The sequence below is a fragment of the Rana temporaria genome, chromosome 12 (genome assembly GCF_905171775.1).
Source record: "Rana temporaria chromosome 12, aRanTem1.1, whole genome shotgun sequence".
Lineage (NCBI taxonomy): Eukaryota > Metazoa > Chordata > Amphibia > Anura > Ranidae > Rana > Rana temporaria.
Window position 1 is genome coordinate 58,061,869 of NC_053500.1, and position 21,132 is coordinate 58,083,000.

Genomic DNA, 21,132 nt, shown 5'->3' on the forward strand with positions numbered 1-21,132 from the left:
AATCGTCTACAAAACTATGGGATAGATTTATGGCATTTATATTTAAATATTTTTTACTAGTAATGGCGGCAATCATTGATTTTTTAGCGGTACTGCAGCATTGCAGCGGACACACCGGACACCTAATTGAGTTCTGTAAGCAACACCTTATTTTCTGGCAGTGCCCCTCCCGAGACTAGACTCTGGATCCGCCCTTGCCACCCTTCCAGATCAGTTCTCTAAACACTGTGTCTATTCTCTGAAACCACCATTTATACAGCCATATTGGTGAATTATGTAATGTATAAAGGAGTTGTGGCATCCAAATCATTTTAACTAGATTACAGCGACCTGCCACTAATATTGGCAGGCGTTTCCACACTTTTATTTTCCCACTAAATTTAACCAGTAGCGGATCCAAGTTATCTGCAATGTAATGTTGAGGGTCTTTAGCGATATTTATGCCCAAGTATTTAAATGTATCCACCACTTGGATCTGGGCCACCTCCTCGGGCAAGGGACCTGTCAAAGGGTCTACCGGCAAAGTCTAGATTTTTCACCGTTTATCTTGAGTCCGGAAATTTGGCCAAAACTATTGAGGATAGTCATAGCTTTCCGAAGGGAGTTCTGCGTATCCCCCAGAAATAACAAGAGGTCATCTGCATATAATGCAACTTTTTCCTCTAAGTCTCCTCTTCTAAGGCCCCTCACCTGAGTGGCAGATCTGAGAGCGATGGCCAGCGGCTCAATTGCAATGGCGAAGAGGAGGGGTGACAGAGGCGGTACCTCTGTTCAAGTCAATAAACTCTCCCAGGAGCACCATTACCTCATTTGGGTCCCCCATCAGTTCCATCCAAAAAGGACATAACCTCCACTCTCCAAAATAATTACGCTCCCCCCAGCTCTAATGACACGGTCACCAGGGAATGGTCCGATAAGCCTCTTGGTCTATAATTCAAATTTTTTACCATGGACATCTCCTCATTTCCCAGAACTAGATCAATCCTAGAGAGTATAGAATGTGTCCTGGAGAAGCACGAATACTGTCGGGCCTCCGGATTCCGTATTCTCCAAATATCCCTCAGTCCAATTTCTTTCAGAAAGTCATGCAGTCGGGTATCCACAGCTCTGCCCGTTTGTATCCCTGGTCCGATGCCATATTAAAATCCCCTGTTACAATCACCGGGACCCCTGGCTTGTCCAGTACAAGTATTTGCTGTGTCAGCAAGCTCACACAGGACCAAAAGATGATATACATTTGCCAATATGTAGGTCTTATTCATAATCTTTCAAAATAAAAAAAATTATCACCCCTCCTTATCCACCTCAACCACCCCTGATCTAACAAAAATGCAAACTCCCCTAGAATGGCAGGCGTGTACTGAATGAAATTGTGTTCGTTAGTCCTTCCGCCTCAATTGGGGAATAGAACTCTTAGTAAGATGTGTCTCCTGGAGAACTACCCCTTTTTTCTCTGCTTCTCCCATTTCCCAAACATTCCATGATCATGTGAGTTTTTTATTCTGTGTACTTTTTGCCATAATAATTCAGTGTTCTGTGAACCATGTGAGCGATAAGTTTTCCCCCTAGTGCAAATTTCCATATCTTTTTTGTGACCCTGTATTGCCTAATCTCATATCTGTGATTAGATTCAAATATTCTTGTGTGCCTGACATACCATTCACTCCATCTCGTGCTCCCATGCACCTGCCCACTAGGCCTATTTGGGGGTTTCCTATTGTGACCTTTACAATCTCCTGTCATTTTCAAGGTTATTATCGTCTTGAAACTTGTATTCTTACACTCTTCCCTCCCCCACCCACCCTCCTGTCCCCATATAACCAACATCTTAAAAGACAGACAAACAAAACGTAAACACCAAAAATGTATCTGGAGAGAACTCTTCGCTATACCCACTAATTATAGTAGGGGGGAATACGCTCATTGTTCCCTCCCACCTAACCACCCCAACCCCCTCTCCTCACTCCCAAATTATTCTGTGATATGCCAATATGTCTTAAACTGAATCATATTATTAATAAAGTTCCAGAGTAGTACAGTCCAGTTAATCTACTTTTCCCTCTTATAAGTTGTATGCTGCAATGGCATTATAGCCTATAGGGTACTAATTAATGTCCGTAGGTATGGTTTTATCTCAAACCCCAATACTCCCTTCCTCCACTAAGCCAAATGTGTAAATGAATAATACACCAGCTTTCCCTATAAAAAAGGGAGGAGGGGGAGGGGGGAGGGAGAGAAAAACCAAGAGAGAAACCAAGAGAGCAGTCCAACACTAAAAGAAAAAAAAATAACACTTTACTGTCCAGACTCCACATCAGGATTCAGTGAAATGAGCAATAGCAAGTAAAAATGTATCAGTGTCATAAAGTGGAATTTTCTTACCCAGCCAGTGTCAGATTCTGGTTGCAAGAGGGGGGGGGGACCACCACCACTCCTCTGTGCTGTGCGAGTTCCAGGAGGGATCTCTCACATCCCTACTGTCCATCTATGATGTTAGCCTGATGCCTGCAAAAGGGGGGGCTGACGTCTCTTCCCGTCAGGGCTTAATTCCGTGGAGGAGCAACAGTAATCTGGGCAGGCTCTCCCTGCGCTATCAGTGGTTCAGCCCGTATGTATCCTGCATCTGGGGACAGTTCCACTTCTAAGTTGAGCCGCCAACAGCCACTTCTCAGCCCAGCGTGTCAGGAGTTTCACAGCACAATAGCCTCAGGGTCATGCAAGCCGCCCGCATCTGGCACCTGGTAGCTAGCACCTCCGCTCCATCTCTCACTTGGACCGAGCATGTCCAGAAGTCTCCCCCGGGGGAGAGAAGGAATAGGGGGAGAGAATGAATAGGTAGGAGAGAAGCAAGGAGAGGGGGGAAGAGCACACACACACACACACACACACACACACACACACTCCTGAGCCCATTCAATTCTAGTGTGGACTCTTTTTCCTGCGGGATTGTCAGTTTCATTAAGTTAAGGTATTTCATGCATACAGTGCAGTCTATATTGATGAGGTATATCTGGTACAAGCCCCTGAGTGGTGTTTTCTTTTAGGGTATTTTTTTTTTTTTTTTACAGACACGCTGAATATGCGCACCAGATATTACATGTGATTACAAATAGTTTCCTTTTATGTGAAGATATCAAGAGCCCTTTGCTTTGCGGTAATATTTGTATTAACTATATAGATATTTTCTTTTTCTCCTATTATAAAAGGTATTTTCCATTCAATATTGGACTGAGAGGGATTTATTTGTGAAAATCTACTACCCATAATGAGAGAAATCGGGGCTAAAATCTGATATTAGTATACCATCTTTGTTAAAATGCAAGTTTTGATATTTTGGAACATTAGAGGCCTCGTGATCCTGTGAAGAGACAAGCTATGTTTACAACATTGAAACAGCTTTCTCCATCTATTATCTGCCTGCAGGAGACTTATCTAATTTTCTTCTACTTTAACAGCTTGGGACCCAGGCCAGTGTCAGTGCGCATGCCCGCCATGTCACTCAGGTGCCGATGCCCGTGCCTGGTTGCCGCGATGTCCTCCAGGTACAAGCGATCGGCAGTCACAGAGCCAGGGACGTATAGATCTCTGTGTGCAAACACAGAGATCCATGTCCTGTCAGGGCGAGGAGACCGATGGTGTGCCCCTTGTACATAGGGACACCCATCGGTCACCTCCCCCAGTCAGTTCCCTCCCCCCACAGTAAGAATCACCTAGCAGGGCACACATTTAACCCCTTGATCGCCCCCTAGTGTTAACCCCTTCCCTGCCAGTCACATTTATACAGTAACCAGTGCAGTTTTACAGCACTGATCGCTGTAAAAGAGACAATTGTTCCAAAATAGTGTCAAAAGTGTCCGATGTGTCCGCCATAATGTCGCAGTCATGATAAAAATTGCTGATCGCCGCCATTACTAGTAAAAATTATTAATAAAAATGTCATAAAAATATCCTTTATTTTGTAGACGCTATAACTTTTGTGCAAACCAATCAAACGCTTATTGCGATTTTTTTTAACAAAAAACATGTAGAAGAATACGTATCGGTCTAAACTGAGGGGAAAATATATTTTTGGGGGATATTTATTATAGCAAAAAATTAGGGCTGTGCAAATTAACTTAATCGATTAATCTTTAATTTTTTTGATCGATTAAAATTATTTTGATTTGTACTCACCTCTCCGCCGGCTTCTGGGCCTTCAGGGAGTTCCGTTGGAGATCCAGTAACGTCACGGACACCGGCGGGGCTTGCCGTGTCCATCTGAAAGGCTCCTTTGCTGTGCCTTCATATCTGCATGCCAGCGGGACCTTACTATCTGCCACACATCTGGATTCAGCAGTGGCATCGTTGTACACATTTTTATACCAGTATCATACTTAGCTACATGTTTTTATGACTGCTTTTGTTACCGTTTGGTATTACTCGCACCATTTTTACAGTTTATGTAGCTACATCGATTTTATCTCCAGTGCAATAATTTTTTGGTTACCTACTTGAAGACTATAAAAGTTTTAATGCTATTCCCATCGAGCGCTGCCTTTGTGTGTTTTTTGTATCCTGCTATCCATTTTTTAAGTGGTTGGTAGCTGCACTGGGAATCAGCCTGCAAGGAGATCAGCTAAAAGTAGTTGGATCTGTATGTGCGTTATAATTAATCGAAATTAGTCGATTAATCGATAAAAAAAAAAAAAGATTAATCGAACACAAAAATTTTGATCAGTAACAGCCCTACAAAAAATAGATTTTTTTTCAAAATTGTCGCTCTATTTTTGTTTATAGCTCAAAAAAAAAAAAAAACGCAGGAGGTGACGTAAATTTTTTTTGGGAGCCACGTCACACGACCACGCAATTGTCAGTTAAAGTGACGCAGTGCCGAATCGCAAAAAGGGGCCTGGTCCTTTAGCAACAAAATGGTCCGATGCTTAAGTGGTTAAATGAATATTTAATTTTTATTGTTTCACTTTAAGTATTATTAACCACTTAAGGACGGCCGCCTGTAAATATACGTCGGCAGAATGGCACGGCTGGGCAGATGGACGTGCCGGCACGTCCTGTACATCTACCCAGCTGTAGGTCGCGGGCGCGTGCCCGTGACCTGGACCGAAGCTCCGGGACCGCAGGACCCGATCGCCGCTGGGGTCCCACGATCGGTCCCCGGAACTGAAGAACGGGGAGAGCCACGTGTAAACACGGCTTCCCCGTGCTTCACTGTGGCGGCTGCATCGATCGTGTCATCCCCTTTATAGGGAGACACAATCGATGATGTCACTCCTACAGCCACACCCCCCTAAAGTTGTAAACACACACTAGGTGCAACATAACCCCTTCAGCGCCCCCTGTGGTTAACTCCCAAACTGCAACTGTCATTTCCACAATAAACAATGCATTTTAAATGCATATTTTGCTGTGAAAATGACAATGGTCCCAAAAATGTGTCAAAATTGTCCGAAGTGTCCGCCATAATGTCGCAGTCACGAAAAAAATCGCTGATCGCCGCCATTAGTAGTAAAAAAAATTTTTTTTATAAAAATGCAATAAAACTATCCCCTATTTTGTAAACGCTATAAATTTTGCACTAACCAACGGATAAACGCATATTGCGATTTTTTTTTACCAAAAATATGTAGAAGAATACGTATCGGCCTAAACTGAGGAAAAAACATTTTTTTTATATATATTTTGAGGGGATATTTATTATAGCAAAAAGTAAAAAATATTGCATTTTTTTCAAAATTGTCGGTCTACTTTTGTTTATAGCACAAAAAATAAAAACCGCAGAGGTGATCAAATACCACCAAAAGAAAGCTCTATTTGTGGGAAAAAAGGATGCCAATTTTGTTTGGGAGCCATGTCGCACGACCACGCAATTGTCAGTTAAAGCGACGCAGTGCCGAATCGCAAAAAGGGGCCTGGTCCTTTACCTGCATTTTGGTCCGGGGCTTAAGTGGTTAAAAAAACTTCCTGAAAAAACGTCCGTGTTTAAAACTTTTATTTGCATTGATACATGTCCCCTGGGGCAGGACCCGGGTTCCGATACACTTTGTATGGCAATCACTTTTGATTTTTCATGTTCATGTCCCATAGACTTTAACGGTGTTCGCAAATTCTGGTGCGAACCGAACCAGGGGGTGCTCGGCTCATCCCTATTCGTGACATATCTGCAAAAAGCCTGCTGTATCACTGCAGGTTTATTGGGATTATTTAAAATCCTATATTAGAGGCTTATTTATCTCTCAAATTTCAAAAAGAACAAATAAATCCAAGACTTGGGAACGGTCTGTAGCTGAAGATGTCCTGAGGGCCGAATCCCAATATATAATAAATCCTACTATAAAAGCCCAACAAAAATGGATACAAAAACAGGCTTATGCAGAAATCTCTTGTTTTTTCCTCCAGCAACCTTATTTCGAGGAGGGGGGAAATGCATGTCATATTTCAGCCGCAATCGCAAAAGGTAAAAAAACACTAGCACATGTGGTAGAATTGCAAGAATCTCTGACTAAAATTGCATGCGCTACTTTGGAAATTTCATCTGTGTTGTGTTAATTTTTCTAAAGATCTATATACTAGTAAAGTATGAAGAGGCTGAATTACAACTTTTTCTTTATTCCAGTGTGCTACCTGAAATATCGGCAGCTGACAGGGAGGCACTGGATAAACCTCTGACTTTAGAGGAACTCCAGCATTGGAGTATGGCCATCTCTCTCCCTCTATGAATGAGGCAATAATTATCATACTTTTAAAATCTGGTAAGGTCCCTAATAACCCAGAATCATACCGTCCAATCTCTCATTGCTTACATCAGATGCAAAGATATTGTCAAAATTAGCCACCAGATTGACAAAGGTAATCTCTAAGATAGCACATATAGACCAATCAGGTTTTATTCCCAATGGATCTACAGCAACAAATATTCAACGTTTAGTTCTTAATTTGCAGATCCCGTCTGATAACTATATATATTGTCTCTTGATTCAGCAAAAGTTTTTGATAGTATAGAGTGGAAGTTTCTATGATACCTGCAGTTACGGCATGCTCTGAAAACTAAGGCAGCGACTTTCCTGTTTAAAAATAGTCCATCCCCTAGCTTGACTATAGCAGTGTCCATCAGATGTTCTAAACGGAAATTATTGGCCACATATATTATTCTTTACAAACAGCTAGCATAAACACACGGGATAGTAGCTTTGAGGGGTGGTGTCGGGATCAGGATATTCTCACCAAAGAGGAGCGGTTAGCAAGCTCTGAATAATTTGTCTAGACTCTCACAAATCCCTCACAGTGGTTTACTCAGTTATTTATTATACACAGATCTCACTACACACCCTTAAAAGTTATATTCCTGGGGTTAAGCAATCACACCAAATTGTCCAAGATGAACTGCCGATACAGGATCATTCAAATGATGTGGCGATGTCCTAAATTGCATCGATGTTGGGGGAACGTATTTGATATCTTAAATACCTTATGTTCTATACATGTCCACTTGGACCCAAAAATAGCTTACGGTAATTAGGGATCATACCGGAAGATGCAATCCCATACGAAATGCAAGAATTGTGATTGCCGACCATGTACATAGCCCGCAAACTTATATTACAGAAATGGATATTTAAAATATTCAATATTCAAAAACCCTGTCAACATTCAATCAATGAATCAATGCGATTAATTATAATTTAAGAAGGGAGGAACTGGCATATAAACATAGGAAATGCCCGAAAAATTTGGTCATAATGGCTAGACTTCATGTTGGGAAGGAGAAAAAAAAGAGAAACGTAATGGTATGTTGAATTACTAGGCTAATTAGGAAAAACGGCAAGATTAATCTTTAAAGGATGTGTGTGTTTTTTTTCTCTCTTTTTCTTTATTTATGACTAACTTGTGTTTTTTGTTTTGTAGGCTTGCCTTGTTGTAAGTTGTAAATTGTTTCTCAATAAAAATTATACGATTAAAAAAAATGTAATAAAAAAAAAAAACAAAAAAAAACTAAAAAGGCAAAACTTTTTTTACGTGGAGAGGGATTAGAGCCCCTGTTAATTTTTATTGCTGTCTGTGCCCTAGTTAACCACTTAAGGACCGGACCAATATGCTGCCTAAAGACCCAAGGTGTTTTTACAGTTCGGGACTGCGTCGTTTTAACAGACAATTCCGCGGTCGTGCGACGTGGCTACCAAACAAAATTGGCGTCCTTTTTTCCCCACAAATAGAGCTTTCTTTTGGTGGTATTTGATCACATCTGCGGTTTTTAGTTTTTGCGCTATAAACAAAAATAGAGCGACAATTTTGAAAAAAATTCAATATTTTTTACTTTTTGCTATAATAAATATCCCCCAAAAACATATATAATTTTTTTCCCCTCAGTTTAGGCCGATACGTATTCTTTTACCTATTTTTGGTAAAAAAAAAAAAATCGCAATATACGTTTATCGGTTGGTTTGCGCAAAATTTATAGCGTTTACAAAATAGGGGATAGTTTTATTGCATTTTTTTTTTTTTTACTACTAATGGCGGCGATCAGCGATTTTTATCGTGACTGCGACATTATGGCGGACACTTCGGACAATTTTGACACATTTTTGGGACCATTGTCATTTTCACAGCAAAAAATGCATTTAAATTGCATTCTTTATTGTGAAAATGACAGTTGCAGTTTGGGAGTTAACCACAGGGGGCGCTGTAACATTTAGGGTTCACTGTATGTGTGTTTACAACTGTAGGGGGGTCCGGCTGTAGGACTGACATCATCGATCGAGTCTCCCTAATAAAAGGGATCACTCGATCGATGCGCCGCCATAGTGAAGCACGGGGAAGCCGTGTTTACACACGGCTCTCCCCGTTCTTCAGCTCCGGGGAGTGATCGCGACGGGGCGGCTATAAACGAATAGCCGCGCCGTCATCCCGGATCGCTCCCCGAGGCTTACCGACCGCCGCATGTACCGGGGGGGGTCCCAAACCCACGTCAAGCAGAGCACGTACAGGTACGTACATGTGCCTGTCCGTGCCATTCTGCTGACGTATATGTACATGAGGAGGTCGGCAAGTGGTTAAGGAGAGTCATCCTCTCCATTTGTCCTGTTTACCATTACTATTAAAAGTAAAATAACTGCCCAAATTTTGGGTTGTCCCCAGAAAAGTAATAGATGGAAAATCCAATGGGGACACTAGTTATGGTGACCTGTGGGTTCCCAAGACATTCCTTTAATTTTCAGAGATTTAATCTCACTTCTTGTTTGGCTATGGGACAGGAAGTGAAGGGAAATCTCTGGTTTGGGACAGAGATGGTTGAAAAAAAAACTCTGACAAGGATTATAACCCTCCTTCGCGTTATTAAAAATGAATAAAAAAGTTTTGCACATAGTTCTACTTTAAATACATTTGCAGGTCAAAATGTTTAGATAGTTTGCCAATTGCAAGTTCTCCAAATAATTAGCAAGTGCCAGTATTAGCCACAATTCCTCACTGAAATTTTTATAACAATAAAATCCCAGTGAGTAGAAACAACCTGCCTTTTTCTATTACTGCCCTTTAAACAGCTTGTATACACCAACAACAACTTGTGAGAAAACAAAATGAGGGTGGGCTTACCGTCGGAAATGAATACCATGTGCCAGAAGGAAAGTAGCCCTTTACTTCAGTTTTTCCCTGCTCAAGGACTGGCGTAATCAGCAATGCCTCTCCCCAAAGGAACTGGCGGTCAATAGTCCAAGTGTTTGGGTCCGTGGGGAACCTAAAAATGATGGTTATTACCCAGCATGTATACACAAATGCTCAACGGTAGAGAAAGCAATTATTTTCCAAGTACTTACTCTACAAAGAGTGCACGTGCTACTGTATCCCCTGAGCTGTGAGCTTTATGAAACAATGTGTACAGGTAGGGAAGCAGGGAATATCGGATGTACAATGCATTTCGTATAGCTGTCTGAGATTTCTCACTGAAAACATATGGCTCCTGTGGCTAAAACATTAAAAAAATTAAAGTTATTTTACAGGTTGCTATATGTACCACGGTTAGCTGTCCCAGTAAAACAATACAATCCCAGTGTTATAACAGCAAGTGAAAATTGCCAATCTCTCACTTGTAGTGATTATACAAAGTAATTCAGTAAAATTACATGTGTGATAAACAAATAATCTCACTTCACTGCAATATTGACTTAATTGGTGAGTAAATACCAGCCAATCATCAGACAAAAGTTTTTAGACCATACCAAACGACTTCAATCCAGCTCAAAACAGTCAATCTCAAATCCAAGATGACACTCAGTGAAACATAAATCATTGGTGACTTCCTGAGATGATCCTGCACTGCTCAGTAGGATTAATTACTCATCAGAGAGGTTTGCCTGTCTTGCTTTAGGACAGGTTAACACTGGTACAACACGACTGTTGTAAGGCTGTCATCCTACTTTGCCCTGCCACATCGGTCCTACGTCCATCTGACTTGAATGAACAGGATAAGATTTTGCGATAGTCCGACTTGTCTTTTGAGCAATCAAATTAATCCCAGTGTGACATCAATTATTTTTTTGCTGCTGTAATCACCATGTGGGATGTCACAAGTCGGATGGTTAAGATGAGCATCTGACTTTAATCTGACTTCAATGATATTGAAAGGGCTGAAAACGGTCCAAAGTCAGACCAAAGTAGTGCAGTAACCTTTTCTAAAGTCGATCGACTTGTGTCGGAACAGTTAAAATGGCTCTCATAGAGAACCCTTGATTTGTACACGTCATGCAACATGTGCTCCCAAAGTCAGAGCGTACTGGGCCATAGACCAGGTTTAGAAAGCATTTATCTCTTTCTTCCTGGTGGGAATCTTCCGAGTTGGAGGAGGTTTGAACAGACATTCTTCCACTATCAATGTACTCAGTAGGCTCATTCTTGAGCTTCATGTTCCTTGCTCACCTGAAAAAAATCCTCTAGGTCCGAACTTTTCCTGTGGACGTTTTTACATGGCCCGCCTCCTATGTCCCTCCAGAGCTGCCAACCTACTTGCATGCTTGAATCCCCAGCCACAAACTTTGGCGGCAGGTTAACAACCACCGAATGCATCTGAATTGCAGATGGTCCTGTGCCTTTATGGAGCCTTCAAGATGTGAGCGTAAACGAAAGTCTGTATAGCCTCTGGGAGGATTGAAGACCAGGTGTGCGAGCTCCCTCACTCAGCCTATAAGCAATGTCTGAATCATTGTAACAGTGGCTCTTATGTGGCCTGGGCTCTGCCTGTGAGATTTGCAGTGCATCTATACTTGTTACCCAAGAAAAACATTGTTGTACAGTGTTACACATTCCTGATTTATTGAAGCATCTGTTTGCCAGTATAGCTGGCAGTAACTATGCTTTGTCAGACAGCATCCATTGACTGGCTGCATGCATTAATTCACATACAGTACTGATTCTTATAAGTGCATTTTGGCCCTTAACCACTTTGCTACTATCTCTTAAATGGTTCTAGTACTGTACCATCCATTCTTTGTTCAGTTTCTGCCCTTATATGGAAGCCAACAACTGTAATTCTATAGTGGGACGGTCTTATACAGCATCTATTGGCACCTAGATAAAAAGAGATGGGTTGTGTGGGTAGACCTTTTTGTATGGTATAGGTCATCACTTTGTGGGACAGGCCTTCCATCAAACAGTACATTCACTATTGTTTTCCTACACAAGATTTACATTGTCTTTCACATTTTTCTTTATTCATTTTATACGTTCAATAATTTTTATTGGAAGTTATAATGATGCACAATAATCACAACCAGAAAAACATTCTCTTCTAGTCATTACAACATAAGACGTAGCAACAAAGTCTTGCATTGAACAAATGAATTATGAGATGTTACTAATGCACAACAATATAAAATCACGTGTTATGAGAATATCGTACTTTCAAAGAATATTATTTTACTGTACAAAGTAATCTAGATATTGACAAATTCAAGCAATAGGGGAGAAGGACAGAGGGTTTTGACTTCCTTGAAAAGGTAATGGCTTAAGTTTACTCTTGGACATAATTACCATTTGGAGTCCAACTTGTAGACAGTCTTTCACGTTTTTCATAGGTGCAGCATTTTGATTGATAAGCAATTTTGCCTATGTTTGTACATTTTGTTATATTTGCTGCCACGGCAGGACCTTTTTTGGTGGGGTGTTTTTATAGGGATTGAGAAGGGTTGTCGGGGATTAGACAAGTGTTTTTTATGTTTAGACCAGTGAAGCACAATACCTTTTATTTTTTTTAACTACAATTTTTTAATAAATTTGTATAAGGTAGCCCTAGTCAGAGTCTCTTTTGCCATGTTTTCTTTTAGTTTTGTAATTTTTTAACAATATCCTCTGCAAAGGGACAGTGAACAGACATGCACTTTGGCATAACAAATTACTTATTAGGTCCTTGGAAATTAATTCCTCAAAGAATGAAGGGCATGGAAATATTTTTCGCTAGAAAGACAATAGCGTCCAGACAATTAAAAACCATGACACAATGTACAAAGACCATGTGTAACATAATAGTCTGTATACAAAAAGTCCAAACAAATTCAGGAGACATCTCTGCAACAATAGCAGAATCTCCCCATAGAGTGAAGCAGACACTGCAAAAATAAAAATAAACACAAGGGGGCACCAGACTAAGTGTAGCAACAATAAGTAATGGGTTTATTAAAACCCAATTGGCAGCTCACATAAAAAGGAGATATAAAAAGGCATAAAAAAGAAGTTACAAAAAGTGATATCCGCGCTGTGTGAAAAAAATTCAGTAAGACTGCTTACACCAAAAAGCAGTATAATTGTGCTTCAGTAAAATATTGTGGAAAATACCATTGAAGACCCTCATATAAAATAAAAACTAAAACATAATAATTACAAAAAAAGTCAAAAACAATGAAACTGCAATATAATGTCCAATAATAGTAGACAAAAGTCAATCATTAACGCCAGTGTTGATGTAACAGACCTTCATAAAGTGCTTCAGTGATCTCCCACCACCAAATGAATTTCAAACTCACTGAAGCTAGTAGCTGTCATCACAGCAGCAAAAAAGCCCAAAGTAGTATGCTGATCTAGCAAGGATTGTAACAGCATAGGGACTCCAAAACCCTCTCCTTAAAGCGGGGGTTCACCTGATTTTTTTTTTTAAAGCCAGCAGCTACAAATACAGCATCTGCTGACTTTTAAAAAATTAACACTTACCTGTCCAAGTCGCCCATGATGTCGGCAGCCGAAGCCGAGCGGTAGCTCGACTCTCGGCTTCCACTGCCGCCATCCTCTGTGAGGGAATCGGGAAGTGAAGCACTGCGGCTTCACTGCCGGTTCCCTACTGCGCATGCGGGAGTCGGGCTGTGCAGTTCCCACTGGTCCCCGCTGTGTTCTGGGAGCTGAGTGTTTCCCAGAACACAACGGGGGGTGACGCGGAGGGGCCGGACTCTAGTGGGAGTCTATACCCAGAAGTGGTGAAAATAGGTATCTGCACCCCCTCCCCCCTGAAAGGTGTCAAATGTTACACCGGAGGGGGGGGGGGTCCGAAAAGCAGAGGTTCACTTTTGGGTGAACCTCCACTTTAAGAAACCTCCAGGTGCAGATAAATGAAGCTCACCAAGAGCCAGAAAAAAAGGTTCAAATATGATAGTATTAATTGTAAGGTACATACAGGACCGATCCTCCCTATAGGCTCACTATGCAAGCCGCTTAGGGCACGGCAAAGCTGCGAAGGGCCCCCCAAATTACGAGAGGCCCGGCCTGGTGAGAAGTAAACTCGCTGGCTGAGTCATTTCTGACAGCAGAAAACCCCCTCCCCCCGCTTCTCAACTTTCTTTAATGTGACATGTCACTGTTGTCAGTGCCCTCCGCTTCTCATTTTTAATGTGGCAGGTCATTTTGCTTAGGGCCCCAGGGAGGTCAGGATCGGCACTGGGTACATATAACAGATAAGGGACAATAAAATGAGAGTTGACCCAGATTAGAGCAGCGGCATGACGTTGGCACCAAATTCTCCCACTGACGCGTTTTGTCCAATGAGGCGTTATCAAGGGGTCGTGTGGTGCTTTCGTTTACATGTATATATAGTTGAACAGAAGTGGACTGACAAAGTGGTGGATATTTTGAAATGCATCAAACCACTGTCCAGTGGCTTTTCAAACTCCTTGCTGATGTCACTTCTGGTCCGATGGCTCCTACCTTTCACGCTGGACGCCACCAGCTAGAGGATTACAATCCATCCATCAGACATGGCAGATGACATCGGGCTAACCAGCTACCATGGCTGTTGATGCACATACAGTTGGAAGAAAATAGAATCGCGCCAACCATGTGACTCAAATTAATAAATAAAAATAAAAATAAAAATAGATTAAACATAAAATTGTGTGATCCACCTGTGTGAAACAAATAAAATCAATCCTAAGTAATAATGCAAAAAATACATGGATGTGAAAGAAATAGATATAAAGTATGCAGAGTGGATTAAATAATAAAATCCAACAATGGTAACTCAATATACTAAACACCAGTGCACTAATCAAAAAAGTAAATTCAAATGTGTGATGAATCTTTAAATTCTGTTTGAAAAAGGACCATGCTGAATCCACCATCAAATCAGAAGAAGTTACTTCTTACCGAATGACCATGATCCCCCATAACAGAGAATCGATGAATGCGTGTAATGAAAGCGCAGCTTCAATCCAGTGAGCAGCAGGCACAATCATCAGATCTAGCGATCGCCTCGCAGTCAATCAGACCATCAGATGAGTGTGCGTGGTACATATAAAAACAGAATTTGAAGATCCGTCACACATGTACCACGCACACTCATCTGATGGTCTGATTGGCTGCGAGGCAATCGCTAGATCTGATGAATGTGCCACCACCATGTGGGGATGGTGTTCTTTGGGTGATGTAATGTGTTGGGATTGTGCCAGACAGCATTTTCTTTGATGGCCAAAAAGTTCCATTTTAGTCTCATCAAACCAGAACACCTTCCTCCATACATTTTGGGAGTCTCCCACATGCCTTTTTGCAAACTCAAAACGTGCCATTTTGTTTTTTTGATGAAAGTAATGGGTTTCTTCTGGCCACTCTGCCATAAAGCCCAACGCTATGGAGCGTACGGTTTATTGTCATCCTGTGTACAGATACTCCAGTCTTTGCTGTGGAACTCTGCAGCTTCCTCCAATGGTTACCTTAGGTCTACTTTAGGGTAGTCGAACTTAATATTGACTAAGACTGGGATGCCATTAAAGTTCATGTGTGTGTAAAAGCAGGTGTCCCAATACTTTTGGTAATATAGTGTATTTGGCTGTAGCAGGAGGCAGTTTTTTTTAACGAAGGGCTGGAGAGCGGTACATTAATGAGTGTCTGCAGGCAACAGTGAAGCATGGTGGAGGTTCCTTGCAAGTTGAGGGGTGCATTTCTGCAAATGGAGTTGGAGATTTGGTCATGATCAATGGTGTACTTTTCCATCATGCCATACCATCAGGGAGGTGTGTGTTTGGCCCCAAATGTATTCTGCAGCAGGACAATGATACAGACAACATCATTAAGAATTATCTTCAGCCTAATGAAGAACAAGGAGTCCTGGAAGTAATGGGTTGGCCCCCACAGAGCCCTGATCTCAACATTGAGTCTGCCTGGCATTACATAAAGAGACAGAAAAATTTGAGGCAGCCTACATCCACAGAAGATCCATGGTTAGTTCTCCAAGATATTTGGAACAACCTACCTGCCAAGTTCCTTCAAAAACTGTGTGCAAAAGTGTAGCTAGAACAATTAATGCTGGTTTGATTTTTACACCAAATATTGATTTGATTTGGATTTCTCTTCTGTTCATTTACTATTTTGGTAATTGATAAAAATAAACTATTAACATTTCTATTTTTGAAAGCATTCTTAATTTACAACAATTGCCTAAAACTTGCATAGTACTGTATATTGTGAGGGCGGGACCCTGGGCTATGGGAAAGATTGCTGGGTTACGCCATATGTTGGAGAGAAAGACACACTAATTACACAGCTGTGTGTACAGCTATTTATTTCTGACCTGACATGGCTCAGGGCCCCACCCTACAGACAGGAGGTCTGTGCTGGGAGTCAGGTGACTCCCAACCTCTCTGAGAGAAGTCAGAGATGCTGCATAGCCGAGCAGCAAGACGCTAACAGAAGAAAGCGAGGTTTGAGCTTAACTGTGTGTTCTGAGGAACAGAACTAGGCCTAGGCTGCGAGAGCTACTATTGTATTTGTGAACTTTCCTGTTTTTAAATAAAAGTGGGCTACCAGGCCCTTAAAAAGTCAGTTCTGGATTGGCGTACTCACTGGAAAACGCATCTATCGCTGGAGTCTAATAATCCCAATCTTACAATATCTAAAAATAATATAGTGTCCCTTCAATACTGTAAGTTTGTATTTTTCTTCTATTCTATTTGGGAATAGCTGTAAGCTTGAGCATCCTCATCTGATCTCTACCCAAACACCAAACTCACGCTCTTTTTCTTCTCCAATAAGCTCCAGGCCGGGTCATTTACCCCCGCTGCTCACAAAAACAAAGAGGCGGGCACATAGGTGTCTATTGCATTATGGTGTGCACCCCAAAGCTCAAACATACTTGCCTTTCTCTGCAGCCTCAGCTGCATGGGATAGTGAATGAATGGGAAGTGCTCTGTACTAAGTAACTTCCTATTCATTCACAAACTGAAGCATAGTAAACACAGTTTACTATGCCTTTGGTATGAATGAACAGTGTGTTCACTGTGTTTATTTAGAAAAGTAAGGGGCTGGTAAATGACATATTTAATAGCCCCTTCCATCCTGAAACATCCCCGCAGCAGCTGGGAGTAGAGGAGGGAAGCCAGCAGCACTGCAGGGTGCAGCACGGGGGGAAATCAGCCCTGCACATAGAGATTGGGGTGTGCCCAGGTACACCCCCTGGGCACGTCTATGGGCGGGCATAACTCAATAGTGTAAAAAAAAAAAAAAAAAGAGTGCAATTTCAGGTGGAGTAGTTTGGAGGATGCCCAAGTTTATTTCTATTTTGGACTAGGAAAATAGATATTAAATATAATCCACTGCCGTCATCTTACCAGAGAATCACGACTGTTATGATTTCTCATGAATGGATAGAAAGCACCAAGCTGACTCCATCGCACACAAAGCTCTTCAGTGGTATCTCCAACAAATCCGCAAATGTCTGCCCCAACCAGAGGAACTCCATACATATTGAATAGCAATATGGCTGTAACAAAAACAGTGGAACTACTGTAAACTTCTATATTAGTTATAGAACGATTTTACATATTATATTGGCAGCTGTGAACAGACTTTACCTGGTACTGTGTAATATAGCTGTTCCCAGGTGCTGTAAACATCCCCTGTCCAATGACCAGCATAGTGCCCATGGCTAGCAAATGTGGACCGAGAGATGATGAAGGGGCGTTTCCCACGGATCTTCACTAAAGCACTAGTAAACAGCAACAAAGTTTCATTAGAAGAGATCATGAAATGAGTCGAGTCATCAAACAATAACAAATTCCATAAAAAAATGTTTATATATACACATCAAATATCAATGTTTTTTCTTTGAAATCCAGTTTTCTTTTTTGTTAACGTCTCTATTAAGCACCCAAATATTAAGCATGGCCAACAGCTTATCCAAGCAGTAGTACCAATATAAGGAAGGAGACACTGAGCTGACAGGGGAGGAATGGGTGGAGAAACCCTATACTGTCTGCATTTACTTTTCTCTCACAGTACAACACTTTAAAATCCTACATATAAGTACAATCTATTATCATTTTAGAATACCTAGTTGTCATGGTAAAACTACAGCTGTGGCAGTTAGTAGTCAATGTGTATACACAGGGCTGAAACTAAAGAGGGGGGCATCTGCCCCGGGTGCGGCATTGAGGAGGGCGCCACAGCTGATACCAATCCTCCTGCTTCTCCACCTCTACCTCCTGCTAGTGAACTGTGGCCCCTCTCTCCCTTCCTTCTCTGCCCCCCCCCCCCACAGCGCTCACCTTCTCTTCATGGCTAGTTGTGCACTGCGGGCTGAATAAAGACATGATTCTCAGGAGTCGGCACTGAGAAGCTCATCCTACGATCGGGAAGACAGGCAGACACACAAAGTTGTAACATAACCTTCCTTGGCACAAGTTCATTTGGTCTTTCCTTCTCCCACACTCCATCTACACTCCAGCATGGGAGGGACCAGAGGAGCACAGGGGGGACCAGCAGAGCATGTGGGGGACCAGAGGAGCATGGGCGGGAATAGAGGAGCACAGGGGACCAGAGGAAGTATGAGGGTACAGAGGAGCAGGGGGGACCAGAGAAGCGGGGGGGAGACACAGGAGCAGGGGGAGAAACAGAAGAAAGGGGGGAACATAGGAGCACGGGGCACCAGAGGAGCATGTGTGCATGTGTGGCTATGTCTGGCTTCAATACTTATGCATCAGGGACCTTTAAGACATATGATGCAGCGCACTCTCGGGCTATAAGACCAACACCCCAAAATTAGGGTTGAGCGAACCCGAACTGTAAAGGGTTTTTTTGCTCCCGAACCCGAATAATTGGAAAAAGTTCAGGTTCGGAATTCGGGTTTGTTTTGGCATGCTGCACGGCAGCCAATCGCCATTTGTTTTACTACTGTGACTGGGAACTGATCACAGCCATGCCTACTTATGGCATGGCTGTGATTGGCCAGTGCAGCATGTGACCAGCCTCTATATTAGATCGAGGCACACAGCACAGATCGTCACTCTGCTTTAGTTATGATAGGGAGAGGCTGCTGCTGCTGCTTAGGGACAGTGTCAGAGAGTTGTATCCTGCTTCAGAAATCTCAACAAGCACACTTTATTTCTTTGATATCTGCATCATCTTATGGTTTCTGGCTCGTCACTGTGCTTTAGTTATGATAGGGAGAGGCTGCTGCTTAGGGACAGTGTCATTTAGGTGTATCCTGCTTCAGAAATCTCAACAAGCACACTTTATTTCTTTGATATCTGCATCATCTTATGGTTTCTGGTTCGTCACTGTGCTTTAGTTATGATAGGGAGAGGCTGCTGCTTAGGGACAGTCATTTAGGTGTATCCTGCTTCAGAAATCTCAACAAGCACACTTTATTTCTTTGATATCTGCATCATCTTATGGTTTCTGGTTCGTCACTGTGCTTTAGTTATGATAGGGAGAGGCTGCTGCTTAGGGACAGTCATTTAGGTGTATCCTGCTTCAGAAATCTCAACAAGCACACTTTATTTCTTTGATATCTGCATCATCTTATGGTTTCTGGCTCGTCACTGTGCTTTAGTTATGATAGAGAGAGGCTGCTGCTGCTGCTGCTGCTTAGGGACAGTGTCAGAGAGGTGTATCCTGCTTCAGAAATCTAAACAAGCACTCTTTATTCCTGTGACATCTGCTGTGCTTCATATAGTTTAGGAATTTTGTTCAGCTATAGGGACAGCAATCTATAGGTGACTCTGTATATTTCAACTGCACCTGCCACCACCTGTGATATACTGTGTGTGTGTCCAGTACACAGTTCAGGGACAGGTTCCAGAAATTTTCCTATAGGGACAGCAATCTATAGGTGACTCTGTATATTTCAACTGCACCTGACACCACCTGTGCACCTGTGATATACTGTGTGTGTGTCAAGTACATAGTTCAAGGACAGGTTCCAGAAATTTTCCTATAGGAACAGCAATCTATAGGTGACTCTGTATATTTCAACTGCACCTGCCACCACCTGTGATATACTGTGTGTGTGTCCAGTACATAGTTCAGGGACAGGTTCCAGATATTTCCTATAGGGACAGCAATCTATAGGTGACTGTATATTTCAACAGCACCTGCCACCACCTGTGCACCTGTGATATACTGTGTGTGTGTGTGTGTGTCCAGTACATAGTTCAGGGACAGGTTCCAGATATTTCCTATAGGGACAGCAATCTATAGGTGACTCTGTATATTTCAACAGCACTGCACCTGCCATCACCTGTGCACCTGTGATATACTGTGTGTCCAGTACATAGTTCAGGGACAGGTTCCAGATATTTCCTATAGGGACAGCAATCTATAGGTGACTCTGTATATTTCAACAGCACTGCACCTGCCATCACCTGTGCACCTGTGATATACTGTGTGTGTGTGTGTGTCCAGTACATAGTTCAGGGACAGGTTCCAGATATTTCCTATAGGGACAGCAATCTATAGGTGACTCTGTATATTTCAACAGCACTGCACCTGTCCCCTGTGATATACTTTCTGTGCAGTACATTGTTTAGAGGTAGGTTCCTGCTTCTTGCTATAGGTAAAGAAATATATAGGTGAATCTCTGCCTATTTCACCAGCACTCTACCTGTCCCCTGTGATATACTGTCTGTGCAGTACATTGTTTAGGGCTGGGTTCCTGCTTCTTGCTATAGGTAGAGAAATATATAGGTGAATCTCTGCCTATTTCACCAGCACTCTACCTGTCCCCTGTGATATACTGTCTGTGCAGTACATTGTTTAGGGCTGGGTTCCTGCTTCTTGCTATAGGTAGATAAACATATATAGGTGAATCTCTGCCTATTTCACCAGCACTCTACCTGTCCCCTGTGATATACTGTGTGTGCAGTACATTGTTTAGGGCTGGGTTCCTGCTTCTTGCTATAGGTAGAGACATATATAGGTGAATCTCTGCCTATTTCACCAGCACTCTACCTGTCCCCTGTGATATTCTGTCTGTGCAGTACACTTTTTAGGGGTAGGTTCCTGCTTCTTGCTATAGGTAGAGAAATATATAGGTGAATCTCTGCCTATTTCACCATATTACACAATTTTTGTATTTAAAATTTCTCAAAATTAGGGCAAGACCCTAAATTTGAGAGATATGAGGAAAACGTCAAATAAGGGACGTGGCCGCTGTAGTGGTGCTGCTGGTGGAGCTCCTGTTACAGGGAGAGGACGTGGTCGATCTGTGCCAGCTACACGCACAAGTGAAACACCTTTCTCAGGTGCGAGTAGCCGACAGAGCCTGCAGCGGTATTTGGTCGGGCCTAATCCAGCTCTACGAATGTTGAGGCCAGGAGCAGAACAGGCGGTAGTAGATTGGGTTGCTGACAGTGCCTCCAGTTCCTTCACATTGTTTTCCAACCAGTCTTGTGCTGA

At 42.2% G+C, this 21,132-nt stretch overlaps 1 protein-coding gene across 2 annotated transcripts in view; it reads right to left on the reverse strand.

The window, feature by feature from the left end:
- Window positions 1-21,132, reverse strand: part of LOC120919155 (lysosomal alpha-glucosidase-like) — a 273,064-nt gene that overhangs the window by 70,484 nt on the left and 181,448 nt on the right. For both annotated transcript variants that reach the window (XM_040331191.1, XM_040331192.1), the window contains exons 13-16: window positions 17,310-17,443; window positions 17,067-17,218; window positions 9,807-9,955; window positions 9,586-9,727 (exon numbers count right to left, since the gene is read on the reverse strand). In XM_040331191.1, the coding sequence (XP_040187125.1) occupies window positions 9,586-9,727; window positions 9,807-9,955; window positions 17,067-17,218; window positions 17,310-17,443 (577 nt within the window). The remainder of the gene's footprint in view (window positions 1-9,585; window positions 9,728-9,806; window positions 9,956-17,066; window positions 17,219-17,309; window positions 17,444-21,132) is intronic.